The sequence below is a fragment of the Oncorhynchus kisutch genome, linkage group LG15, assembly GCF_002021735.2.
Source record: "Oncorhynchus kisutch isolate 150728-3 linkage group LG15, Okis_V2, whole genome shotgun sequence".
Taxonomy (NCBI): Eukaryota; Metazoa; Chordata; class Actinopteri; order Salmoniformes; family Salmonidae; genus Oncorhynchus; species Oncorhynchus kisutch.
In genome coordinates this window covers 47,569,382-47,582,690 of record NC_034188.2, presented here as the reverse complement: position 1 = coordinate 47,582,690, position 13,309 = coordinate 47,569,382, and the positions used below count along the sequence as shown (strand labels likewise).

At 42.1% G+C, this 13,309-nt stretch overlaps 2 protein-coding genes across 2 annotated transcripts; one reads left to right on the top strand and one right to left on the bottom strand.

Annotated features, from left to right (window-relative positions):
• Window positions 1-458: 458 nt before the first annotated feature.
• Window positions 459-4,808, bottom strand: LOC109905356 (stress-associated endoplasmic reticulum protein 1-like). Its single transcript, XM_020502668.2, has 3 exons — window positions 4,584-4,808; window positions 4,346-4,421; window positions 459-1,092 (listed from the first exon to the last, which is right to left on the bottom strand). The coding sequence occupies exons 1-3, from the start codon at window positions 4,665-4,667 to the stop codon at window positions 1,052-1,054; spliced, it is 201 nt and encodes a 66-aa protein (XP_020358257.1). The 5' UTR covers window positions 4,668-4,808; the 3' UTR covers window positions 459-1,051.
• Window positions 4,809-5,163: 355 nt separating this feature from the next.
• LOC109905354 (eukaryotic translation initiation factor 2A) lies at window positions 5,164-12,842 on the top strand. The gene is made up of 14 exons (XM_020502667.2): window positions 5,164-5,259; window positions 5,610-5,679; window positions 5,777-5,848; window positions 6,090-6,208; window positions 6,533-6,632; window positions 7,455-7,537; window positions 7,757-7,830; window positions 7,925-8,069; window positions 8,198-8,314; window positions 8,633-9,207; window positions 10,558-10,671; window positions 10,867-10,983; window positions 11,480-11,545; window positions 12,166-12,842. Exons 1-14 carry the CDS (start codon window positions 5,232-5,234, stop codon window positions 12,229-12,231), a joined length of 1,746 nt encoding a protein of 581 aa, XP_020358256.1. The 5' UTR covers window positions 5,164-5,231; the 3' UTR covers window positions 12,232-12,842.
• The last annotated feature ends 467 nt before the right edge of the window (window positions 12,843-13,309 follow it).

Sequence of the window (13,309 nt, the reverse complement as noted above, 5' to 3'; positions counted from 1 at the left end):
TTTGTTTTAGGCATCAATTTCTTCCCATGTTCTTACCCAAACTGGGTGCAGTACATGTTAAACTCTGTAATATTCCTCAAAACACAGGGATGACGACTCGCACAGGATAAGTATTATCAGAGGACCCGAGTCTGCAAAAAAAAAAAAAAAAGTAGGTTTTCATGGCTGGGATAATAAACCTTCCTGCCAAGTAAAAATTATTGACATGGCAGATTCATACAGGACAGATATTACTTAGCGCCACCAGTAACACTAATCCCATAAGAACACATACCCCCCCCCCCCCATTGGAATCAAACCCACGACCCTGGTGTTGCAAGTGCCATGCTCTACCAACTGAGCCACACAGGACCAGTTGTTTGTTTATATTCCTCTTTCAATACAACATGACACATTTGAAGTGCATGAACCCATACAATGTTATTTGGCATGCAGACACTCAAGAAAATAACACGTTAAACAATAACAAGGATATACCTTTTTATTTTATTTGTTTAAGCAGAAATAGTAGATGTCATTGTCTTAGCCACACAGTGCAAATCTGATTCAAAAGACCTTTACTTTCCTTTCGTAACTGAAGAAATGACTGGAAATACAGCAAAGGCGTCACATAATATTCATTATAATATAAAGGGTATAAGACACCAGATACTGGCCGTGTACAACCAAGAAGAAGAGTTTAGTCCTAGAATGAAGTCACTGTGGTCTTGTGTTCTGGAATTTATACCACAGGAGAATATCAGACATTCACTCCATTTGGTTTTGGCACATCAATCAACACATACAGCAGTCATCACTGTACAAATACCCATGTAGTTCCCTGAAACAACAACATCTCCAATCTTTTTTTTTCTTCTTAATTTATGTCAGGCAAAGATGACAAGGGTGTGCTTACCCTGCTTGGCTATGCCAAAGAGGGGAAAAGAGAAATAGGGGGAAAAAAGGAATGGACAGATGGTAGTTGATCATCTTCAGTCTTGTGAGGCACCATGAAACCACTTGATGTGTAGAGGAATGCTGGAAACAGGTGATGGTGGTAGGGCTCCTGATATTACATTCCCATTCGAATGCTCTGAATGATCTGGAAGATTGCTGAAAAATATCAGAACACTATTAAGCATTCGATACGTTTGAGAGAGGAACATTAAATAGGGAACTCAATCACATTACATAAACTGGATAGTTCCACTGTGGTTTATGTACTCTTGATTGACTGATTTATTTATCCCACTTGTGGAAAAAAAAAACATGCATGATAGTATGACGCAGCAAATTCAAACCCATCTTATCTTTAGATTGTATTTAAATACAGAGGTTATTCCTGCTTCTATCAAATAGCAGGGGGAAGGTTAGATTAGATTGATGAAATGGTGTTTTGCTCCCGGACAAGCTAAACACCTTCTTCACCCGCTTTGAGAAGAACACAGTGCCACCGACGTGGCCTGCTCCCAGGGACTGTGGGCTCTCGTTCTCCATGGCCGACGTGAGTAAGACATTTAAACGTGTTAACCCTCGCAAGGCTGCCGGCCCAGACGGAATCCCTAGCCGCGTCCTTAGAGCATGTGCAGACCAGCTAGCTGGTGTGTTTAAGGACATATTCAATCGCTCCCTACCCCAGTCTGATGTCCCCACTTGCTTCAAGATGTCCACCCTTGTTCCTGTACCCAAGAAAGCAAAGGTAACTGAGCTAAATGACTATCGCCTCGTAGCACTCACTTCTGTCATCATGAAGTGCTTTGAGAGGCTAGTTAAGGATCATATCACATCTACCTTACCTAAAACCCTAGATCCACTTCAATTTGCATACCACCCCAATAGATCCACAGACGATGCAATCCCCATCACACTGCCCTAACCCATCTGCACCGCCCGGCTCTCTAGAGGTTGGTGCAGTCTGCTCAACGCATCACTGCCTGCCCTCCAGGACATCTACAGCACCAAAACTGGGACAGAGAGACAGAAAAACAGCTTCTATCTTAAGGCCATCAGACTGTTAAATAGCCATCACTAGCCAGCTACCACCCGTTTACTCAACCCTGCACCTTAGAGGCTGCTGCCCTATATTCATAAACATGGAATCACTGGTCACTTTAATAATGGAACACTAGACACTTGAATAATGTTTACATACTGCTTTACTCATTTCATATGTATATACTGTATTATATTCTACTGTATTTTAGTCAATGCCTCTTGACATTGCTCGTCCTAATATTTATATATTTTTGAACTCCATTCTTTTAGATTGTTAGATACTACTGCACTGTTGGAGCTAGCAACACAAACATTTCGCTACACCCACAATAACATCTGCAAAATGTGTCAAATGTTATATTATGTAATACAATTTTATTTGAATCTGAAAAATGTATGTGCTCCTATTCAGCAGTAGCCTACTGGCTATGGTATCACTGTACAGCATACAAATCAAGTCACATTTTATTGGTCGCCTACACATACATAGATGTTTTGCGGGTGTAGCGAAAATGTTTGATTGTTGGATAGGACCTTGCAAAAGTAACACTACACGTATTAGGTACAGACAGGAAGTATAACTATCTAAAACTGTCCACAGCCAGAGGGCCTAAGCTCAAGGTTTGAGAGAGTTAGTGGATACAGTGGTGAACTTCAACCTTTCAGTCAAACAGCACTTATTTGAGAAACTGATGTTTGGTATCATATTGAATCTCCTAACCTAGCCAACGAATGTACTCTTAAGGAGTGTAGGCAAGCATACCGTTACTCCTTAAAGCCAATTTCTGTTTGATTTGAAAATGTGGTTGGAGCAATTGTGGAGCATCCAGAGGCCAAACTGAGCTCCGTACCGCATCGCCATGCGTCTTCAAAATGCTGTAACAATGAGGGCGCAGTATAGCTCCACAATGAGATGATTGGTTGACAAAAGGTGGGGGTGGGAGGTCCTGTATAAGCACAAACTCACTTCCTTGACAACAGCCCTGCGCTACTCCACAAAGCACATGAAGTATGAATGCCCTGACTTCTGCAGAGGCCGTATCACCTTAAATGCTGCACGGCCAATGCAGATGTTAGATGGACATGAAAAGGTGCTGCATGGTCAAAGTATCTTATGTTATTTTCAGAGGTAGACTAGCTCTAGCAGCTAAAAACAGCCAAATACTCCATCTAAACGTTAATCGATTCTCATTTGCAATACGGTTCTAGAAACATAAAACCTATTACTTTCATATCAAATCAATTTCACAAATGCAAAATATATCCTTAATGTACATGATTTTATCTGGATTTATTGCAGTTACAGCCGACAGTATCGGCTGTAGGTCGGAACGCAATTGCCATTGCAAAATGCATTCAGGTAAGTTCTGACCCATATCTCGCGCCGGCTCCACGGTGTCTTAATGTAACCATGATTGCGTTCTGACCTCAGTGCAGCTCAGTGTAAGCCGGTGTAATGGTAGGTTCAGCATCTTCTGGTAAGGCTGTGTGGGAACACTAACCCAAACCCTATAAAAAAGGTGTGTAGTAATTTCACCTTTTGTTTTTTGAAAGTTATTTATCGCTGATATGAAAGATATGTTCCTTATGATTCCAAAACTGTACCGCATGCCACGCATGTTCACGTTGAAACCTAGCTTTTGATCATGACTCTCAGTTCCTTTACAAATAAGAGTCTTTGAATGAAGGCCTCTTCTGTATTTTTTTTCTCCCCCAAAAAAACGTTAAATTGATTCACACCTTTCATGCAGTTAGTATTCCCACAAAGCCATATATCCATGTTACGAGTTTACGAAAGACAGAGGGACCCCCTGTGCTAATTAGTTATCTATAGCATGCTCCGAACACCTGTGCGTAAAAGAAGGCGGCCACCAGAAACGTGTTGTCACTGAAAAATACTGTTGGCTGCAACTATGATAAAGGCAGTTAACAGTGTGCAGTATGTGTGTCTTTTGCATTTGTACAATTATTTAGATGTGATATGAAAGTAAATGGCTTTATGTTTCTGGAACCGTATTGCAAATGAGAATCGATTAACGTTTAGATGGAGTATTTGGCTGTTTTGGCCGCTAGAGCAAGTCTACCTCTGAAAATAACATAAGGTCCTTGGTAACGTTAGGCTTCTTAAGAGTACATATTGGGCTAGTTCAGACCAAGGGTGGGCTCTTAACTAAAGTCCCCCGGGAAGAAGATACCTTCATCAATAGGCGCTAAAAGTAGCTATAGTGTCTATGAATGGGGAACTCCTTACCCGAATCACATAATATTAGCCGCGTAAAACAATTGGTTTATCATGAGACATAGGCCTAGAGAAAATCAATAGTAATGTATACATCACTGGAAAAAGTGTACACTGTACATATGCATTTACCTGATCCGCAGACGACAAAGATGAATAACGCCAGAAGCCATGGTCCCACTGCCACCTTGTCTTCACCTGGATTTCTCTGCAGAAATAGATCAGAAACCAACATCAAAATGTTGAAGTAAACTTTTAGATATTTTGAAACCATTCAAACAAGTAACTAGGATATTATTTTCAAACAAAATAGAAATGTATCTAGTACAGTCTTCACTGACTATTGATTCTTTGTATCCCAAAAACTTACCGTGGATTTGGCCACATTGCCTCTCAGCGTGATGTTTTTGCTGTGTTTCTCGTTGGCCATGCGTATTCTCTGTTTTGCCACCATTGTTTAAGATAATTGTAGCCTTTTAGCTATTGATTATTTATGAAGTTGTGGCTGTCAAATGTAGACAGTAGGCTAATTTCCAGAGCTCGGTCGCCGTTTAGTGATGAGTGAGGGGTGGAGTCCGTTTTGCATGCCCCGGTACCCGGGCGTAATAGACTTTAGACCATTCCAATTGGTCCTTCAGTAAAATCTCGATTCAGCGGGGCACCGGATCATGCAAAACAAACTCCACCATTGGCAGGGTGTCTCGAATTTGTCTACGTACACACAAAGTAGACCACTCCCACACAGGAAGGGCTATTCCGTGGTCGTGTCATTCCACAAATGTTTTTTTCTTTTCTTAGAAAGAATACAAAATGGCTAAAAGCATTTCATACATTTTTTTTATAGATCAGCATGTATTTGATCATAAACAACATTCAATTTAGGAGTGAATTTATCATGGACATAAAATGTGATTAGTCACATATTTCATGATGATGTGGCCAATGTTCCAATGACACGCCCCTTCTTTCTTGAGACTTCCGCATTTCCTTTTGCAAATTATTCTCTTTCCGGTACATCATGGCGCCCCCCATACCTATTTTAGCAGGTGGGTTACTTTATTGAAGAGTAAACTCTTTATTTCTTGTTTACGTGTTGTTTTACATGTTAACCTGGTTTGTAGAATATACGCAACGGCCCATCTTAACTGTCACGTGAGTTGGAATGTGGAATTTCCTTAATTTCAAGTCGACCGTGACCTGCTGTTGTCAAAGTAATAATGTTACAAGCTAGCCAAATGCTTTATAAATATTTTGGTAGATGCTGTAGCATGCAAGCCCAATTATGTTCCAATCAGATTCACCTCCTGCTGATGATAATATGGCCAATTCTTTAATCTTCCAGAACTATTACATCAGTGATTTTAGACTAACTGCTGCTGTTATTCTGATCACACAGTCCGGGGATCTGACGGGACAGTGCTGCTCCGTGGACCACCAAACTGCGAGAAGAATGCAGATTTTCAAAGGTCATTCCCCTTCCATCAATTTTAAATTGTTAGCCAAATCAATCACTGTGCAACTGTTTCGAATTCCATTTTTATTTACTAAACCTTTCAATTTCAGGGACCCTCTGCAAAGTAGATATGTGGCGTTCAGCAAGGACGGGACATTGTTTGCATGGTGCAATGGAGAGAAGTAATAAAAGCTACATCATGACACTATGTCTGCGTCCAAAATTGCACTCTATTCCCTACATAGTACACCACTTTTGCCCTGAGCCCTATGTATCCGTATGCAGAATTAGTATACAGCTCTTGCATGCTGTAGTTTGAATGACATTAGTCCTGTAGACTACCTCTTCAGTCATTGGAATATTTTGCATGCGTTGAGACTGTACCGATTACAGTAGTTGTCATGCCCATGTTTTGTTTGTCAGGGTCACTGTTGTGAAGGTTGCAGACGGCTCTCAAGTCAGGTCGTTTGACCTTCCAAAGACTGCAATGTTGGAGTTCTCTCCGCTGAACACTGTGCTGGCTACATGGCAGGTGTATAGCAGTAAGTTTCCAGAACTACATAGAAATGCAATAAAACATTTATTATAAGGTTTGGTTAGATGATGATAAATGGAAAACACTGATGCAAATGGAGTGACGGAGAGTCACTTTCTACCTAGTTCTATGTAACTTTTACTCTGTTTGCCTAGTGTATTAGAGCCCTCAAGCAGGAACACGAGTAGGGAGTCGAGATGTGTTCCGTTTGAAACTAGATATAATTTGAATGTCATGTCCATTGCAATGTATGGTTTGCGGTTGTTTGTGCTGCACTAGCACTCATCTTTACAATTAGTAATGTAATTATAGTTTCCCTTTCTCTTGTCAGAGACGCAGGACAACCCACAGGGAGATGCCAACTTGCAGCTGTGGGATTTGAAAACTGGGACCTGCCTCAAGGCTCTTTACCAGAAGAAGGTTCAGGGATGGTGAGTTTGCACAGTGTTGTATTATTGTGTTTGTCCATCTGTAAAGAAATGCAGAGGATTAGCCAGCAGCATAACACCCTGCATCCCACTACTGGCTTTCCTCTCAAGCTAAGCAGGGTCGGTCCTGGTCGGTCCCTGGATGGGAAACCAGATTCTGCTGGAAGTGGTGTTGGAGGTCCAGTAGGGGGCACTTTTCCCTCTGGTCTAAGGAGATCCCAATGCCCCGGGGCAGTGATGGGGACATTACCCTGCGTAAGTTGCCGTCTTTCAGATGGGACATTAAAACAGGTGTCCTGACTCTCTGTGGTCACTAAAGATCCCATGGCACTAATCATAAAAGTAGGGGTGTTAGCCGGTGTCCTGGCTAAATTCCTATCCTGGCCCCTTTCAATCATCCCCAGCTTCCAATTGGCTCATTCATCCCCTTTCCTTCCCCCTGTGACTCTTCCCCAGGTCATTGCTGTAAAAGAGAATATGTTCTCAGTCAACTTACATCTAAAAATAATGGTAAATAAATACATTAGTATGTGTTGCCCATCAATGATGCACAGACTGAGTTAGAAACAGGGTCTCCTGTGTGCCCACTAAGCTAAAGCCTAGGCCCAAGTCTATGACAAGGTTACTAATCATGTGAGTGTGATTTAATTAATGATGGACTTGGGAAGGCTAGATAACGTCTGCCACCACTTTGTCCAACTGTCGATTGTTATATCCCCTCGCTCCATTGAATAGAAACTGAAAATGTTGAGAGTTTTTAGCTATGTTTGCATCATGCCCTTTATTTTCTGAACAGATCATTTTTTATCTTGTCAATGTGTACAGGTGTCCAAGTTGGTCAGATGACGAGAAGATTGCGGTCAGGAGTGTTAACAATGAACTTCACTTTTTCGAGAACAACGATTTTAGTAAGTGTCTTCAATTGCCCCATTTGTTGTCCACCATAAATTGTATTTATTTATTTATTGAAAGTTTAATCAACCAGGAATTCCCATTGAGGTCAAGAGATCTCCTTAACAATATAGAACAAGCTATGATGGCAGCTCCATACTGATGTGACACAGAACCAAGAATTTATTGTACAAGTACCAATAGTTGTATTAGTTAATCATCTCTTTTTTTCCCAGTCAACATTGCCAATAAGCTTCACTTGCAGAAGGTGTCTGAGTTTATGCTGTCCCCTGGAAATCAGCCTAGTAAGGTATACCTCTGTTTTTATCTTGTTTCCATATATCAGTTTGGTTATCTGACTGTAGAAGAGGGTACTGACATTTGCCACTGTGTTTCTGCTGAAGGTGGCTGTTTATGTCCCTGGGAGCAAAGGTGCCCCCTCGTTTGTCCGGCTATACCAATACCCCAACTTTGGTGGCACGACCTGTGCTCTGGCCAACAAGAGTTTCTTTAAGGCCGACAGGGTGACCATGCTATGGAACAAAAAAGGTTGGTCAACGTTTATAATAGAATTATGTTAAGTAAATGTTATGGAGAATGTGTGGTTTGCCTTATCCTAATAAAGTTTGTAGTTGTAGAAGATTACTGCCATGATGGCTTTTGTTTTTTCCCATCAGCCACTGCGGTTCTGGTGCAGGCCAGCATAGAGGTGGATAAAACAGGAGCCTCATACTACGGAGAACAAACTTTACACTACTTGGCCACCAATGGCGAGACTGCTGCTGTGCAGCTACGTGAGTCTGCAGATTTGTATATAGTGTGTTTTTACTCCACCATTATTTGTATGTCTGAAGGCATGGTCATTTGGTATGATTTTAGCTGTTACACTGGACGTGTAGGTTTTGCCGCCGGGAGCGTGAGCCACATTATTAAGTATTATCTGGCGTGAGCAGCGCGTCATTCTTAAAAAAATAGAACCAGAGTGCAATTGTACGCTGAGCAGCTCGAACCTCTGACCGGGCCACACTGCTTGCGCCCAGGTTTCATTTAAATGAATTTAGCTGATGCTCTGTGGTTCATAAACGTGTGGTATCTATCTGTGTTGTGAACAGAGAAGAACGGGCCCATCTACGATGTGGCATGGAGCCCAAGCTCCACAGAGTTCTGCGTGGTCTATGGCTTCATGCCCGCCAAGGCTACTGTCTACAACCTCAAGTGTGACCCTGTCTTCGACTTCGGCACGGGCCCCCGCAATGCCGTCTACTACAGCCCCCAGGGCCACATCCTGGTCTTGGCCGGCTTCGGGAACCTACGGGGCCAGATGGAGGTGTGGGATGTCAAGAAGTGGAAGCAGGTGTCCAAGCCCCAGGTGCCCGACTCCACCCACTTCGCCTGGTGCCCGGACGGTGAACATGTCGTCACGTCGACCTGTGCCCCCCGGCTACGTGTCAGTAACGGCTATAAGATCTGGCACTACACTGGCACGGTTCTGTACAAGCAGGACACGCCGACGGGAACAGAGCTCTGGGAGACTGTATGGCAGCCCTTCCCAGACGGGACGTTCCCTGAGAGGCCGGTGAAGTACCAGGCAACACCCAGCGAGCTGGGCAGCACAGAGGCCAAGCCGACCCAGGCCTACCGCCCACCTGCCCTGCGGAATAAACCGGTCACAGCCAGCTCCAAACTGGTGAGTAGAGGAGGTCCAGGGGTCAGGTTTGTGTTGTTTTCAGTAGGCATTCAATTGTAAAACAAAAATGTGCATTTAAAGAGAGAGTTCCCCAAATTCGAATTAGCATGTCCAATCATCTTTTAAGTGACTTTATTGAGCTACACAATCAGTTTGAAACACTTTGGGATGATTTGGACATAAAATGCATTGGTGCTAATATTAGTGATACCAGGCATTGGTTTTGTGCCATAAATGCTGACAAGTTAGCATTTGGAGACCGTGGCCAGGTGAACAAAACCAAAGCATGGATTGCTGTCTTACCTTGTCCATAGACTGCTTACAGAGTAAAGAAACCATGATGTCATGTGGGTGAACTATCCTTTTAACCCCCTAAGGTCAATGTCGGCGTGGAAATCTAATTAGCATAATGCATAAAAAAAGAAAAAAGTTTAAGATAGAAATTTATTTTGCATTGGATGAGTCTCAATCCACCACATCTGCCTATGTTGCACTTCCGAATCTGTGGTGAAAGGTGACAGAGCTAGAGCGGTGTTTGTCAGACCATGAGACATCCTGAGAATCGGTCTTCTCACAAAATCGTCTGAACGTTTTGGCCTACAAACTATTATGACCCCTCTATGGAAAGATGAGACTCTCACGAACACAATGCTACCATTTTGCTCTAAGACCATCACAAGTGTCAGGAGACTCGTCTGAAGTCGGTACAGCCGATCTGCCAACGTCTGTCTGTAGCGTCCAAACCGTTTGGGCTACACACTAATATTACCCCTCTGCAAAGGTGAGATTCTCACCAACATGTACAGTACCAGTCAAAACCTACTCATTTAAGGGTTCTTCTTTATTTTTTACTATTTTCTACATTGTAGAATAATAGTGAAGACATCAAAACTATGAAATAACACATGGAATCATGTAGTAACCAAAAAAGTGTTAAACAAATCAAAATATATTTTGCCAAAAATATGGTGTTAAAAACATGTATAACAACATTTTTTTCTGATCTTAACAGATATAGGAGAGACACTTCAGAGCAAACTTCCTTTCGATATATTTGGGACTATCTGTTATTCAATGCGTTTGTATGGGCTAGTAGCAGTAAGGACATTTAAAAAAAATTTGAATATGTTTTTTGGGGTCTTAAAATGTAAAATCAAATAACTAAATGATCCCTGTTATGACCATCTTAAAACAATTCCATATAGCTTAGTAGAACTCACACACCCCTCCCCTGGCTTAAACTCTGATGTGTAAAAGGGCCAAATAAAGTTGTATTAAATCCACCCCTGAGGAGAAAAACCTAATAGTGATGAGGGAATATCCATAAATATCCACCCTTTTTTCTGTCAGCATGAAGAGGAGCCTCCACAGAACATGAGGCCTGGCGCCACCGGAGACAAGCAGCTGTCCAAGACTGCTCTGAAGAACCAGAAAAAACGAGAGGCAAAGAAAGCAGCCAAACAGGTACAGATGCTTTGCATGATCTTCTCCTAATGAGTGAGTGAGGTGGAGAATAGCTCAGAGCTACTGCTCTTGTCTAAGTTATCAGATGGGGAGAGTGGGAGTTAGCGAGGTAAGCGATCTCAAGTTGTGTGTATTATTTTTGTGACGTTTGAAGCCTTCTAGGGTTTGAAAAAGTTATGTTTTCTCCTTGTGTAGGAGATAAACCCAGATGCCCTTGAGCCCCAGTCAGACCCATCTCCAGCCAGTAATGCTCAACCTGAAACCTCTTGTGGCGACCCAGAGACTGACAAGAAGATCAAGAGCGTCAAAAAGGTAACAAAACACAGTCACTGTTTATTACTCAGGAGAATTACTGTATCAGTTGGTGGCTGAAGTACCTGCAGTAACCTGTTTGTTACTTACAAATTTACTTTAGTCATTTCCCATATGCAATATACACTACCAGTCAAAAGTTTAAACACCTACTCTTTCAAGAGTTTTTCTACATTGCAGGATAATAGTGAAGACATCAAAATTATGAGATAACACATGGAATCATGTAGTAACCAAAAAAAGTCGCTATTATTCTACAATGTAGAAAATTGTAAAACATAAAGAGAAACCGTTGACTGGTTTCCCAAATGTCTGTGGGAAAGCGAGTTTTACTTCTTTCTATACTTTTTAATTTTTTCACTCCTATGAAAATGATTTATCACAAGCATACTGTAGACAAATGACTCTTTGAGTAAGTTCCACGTCAAGTGTTGCCCTTGGTGTTGAGAATGGCTTAGCTGTACATTAATTCTGTTCATTTCAAACTAACTCCTAGAAACTGAAAGCTATAGACGAGCTGAAAGCGCTGCAAGCAACTGGGAAACCCATTCAAAAGAACCAGGTATTATTCTGACAAACTATTGTCATGCAAACCGTCAATAAATATCCACAGTTTATACATTTGTATATTAAACTTGTAAATATCACAGAATTGTGTTAAAATATGTATTCTCGGCCTCCCGGGTGGCGCAGTGGATAAGGGCGCTGTACTGCAGCGCCAGCTGTGCCATCAGAGACTCTGGGTTCGCGCCCAGGCTCTGTCGTAACCGGCCGCGACCGGGAGGTCCGTGGGGCGACGCACAATTGGCCTAGCGTCGTCTGGGTTAGGGAGGGTTTGGCCGGTAGGGAAATCCTTGTCTCATCGCGCACCAGCGACTCCTGTGGCGGGCCGGGCGCAGTGCGCACTAACCAAGGTTGCCAGGTGCACAGTGTTTCCTCCAACCCATTGGTGCGGCTGGCTTCCGGGTTGGATGGCGCTGTGTTAAGAAGCAGTGCGGCTTGGTTGGGTTGTGTATCGGAGGACGCATGACTTTCAATCTTCGTCTCTCCCGAGCCGGTACGGGAGTTGTAGCGATGAGACAAGATAGTAGCTACTAAACAATTGGATACCATGAAAAAGGGGTAAAATAAAAATAAATTTAATATGTATTCTCTTTTTCTCCCTTGTCATTTCTCTTTTAGCTTGAAAAGATGGAAAAGGAGGCTCAACTCATGAAAGAGCTTGAGGATCTTCAACTAAAAGTGTAAAATAAATGACTGAATTTGTTCATGAATAAAACACAAAACATCCTTGCCATATGATCAAGATCCAAGAGCACTCCCAAAGCTACATTTAATGGACACAAATTCGGATGTCATACCATTTTTACTACTCGGGAAGGCTTGTCACATTTTAAAGTAAATTTGAGCCTTGAAAACTTAAAAACATCGAGGCACTATTGCTATGCAATGTATGTACAGGTTATTAAAGCCAGAGACAATACATATTATTTAGAATTTGATGTATATAGTAAGCAGTTAACTGTTTCAACAGCTAGATGTTACGTTGGTTTTTACTTTAAATTGAATGAACTAGTTTCAGTTCATTGAGATTCTGAAAAAAAGGTATGCTGCCAAAACAGTTGTTCTTCTTCATGGTTCCAAGAAAGGGTTGCTAATTTCATAAATTGCCACAAAAAAAAGTGTAATTGAGAATAGTTTGTGTGATGTCACTACTACTGATTGAATTGGGTTATCATTGGACGAGAGCATTGCCAATCACGGTTCTTCCTTGCCATTGGCAACCACACAACACACCAGTGATATTGTAACCACCCGAAAGGTAAACCGAGAAAAATAAACATTTGTTATGTAGAAAACGTGTTTGTGGTCTCAAGGGTCGGTGGAGAAGCAATATAGAAACCATCGTTCTATATTGGGTTAGGCGTTTAGCAACAGCTGTACTGGACTGTACACGACATGGATGATAGTTCTGACGGTATGGGTGGGGATGATGAATGTCATGGACCTGGATGGTCTGGTGAAAAAAAAATGACCCTTCTATAAGCGCTACTGACAGCAGTGGCACTTCTAGTGTTGCGAGGGTAAAGCTAGTGGAAAACGAAAGTAATGTGTCGAAGTGGAAAGTTGTAATCGTGTTTGATGAGACCATGGGGCCTCATCTACTGTGCAACCTATTCGATTAACCAAGGGCGTAAGAAAGATAGGTGAAGTCGCATTAGCCTGATTCGTTGGTAATGGTAGACTGTTAATATTCTGTGCTGACCATGTTCAACGGGACGATTCTGAAAATGAATACTCTCAATGGGAAGAAAAAAACGAGTTA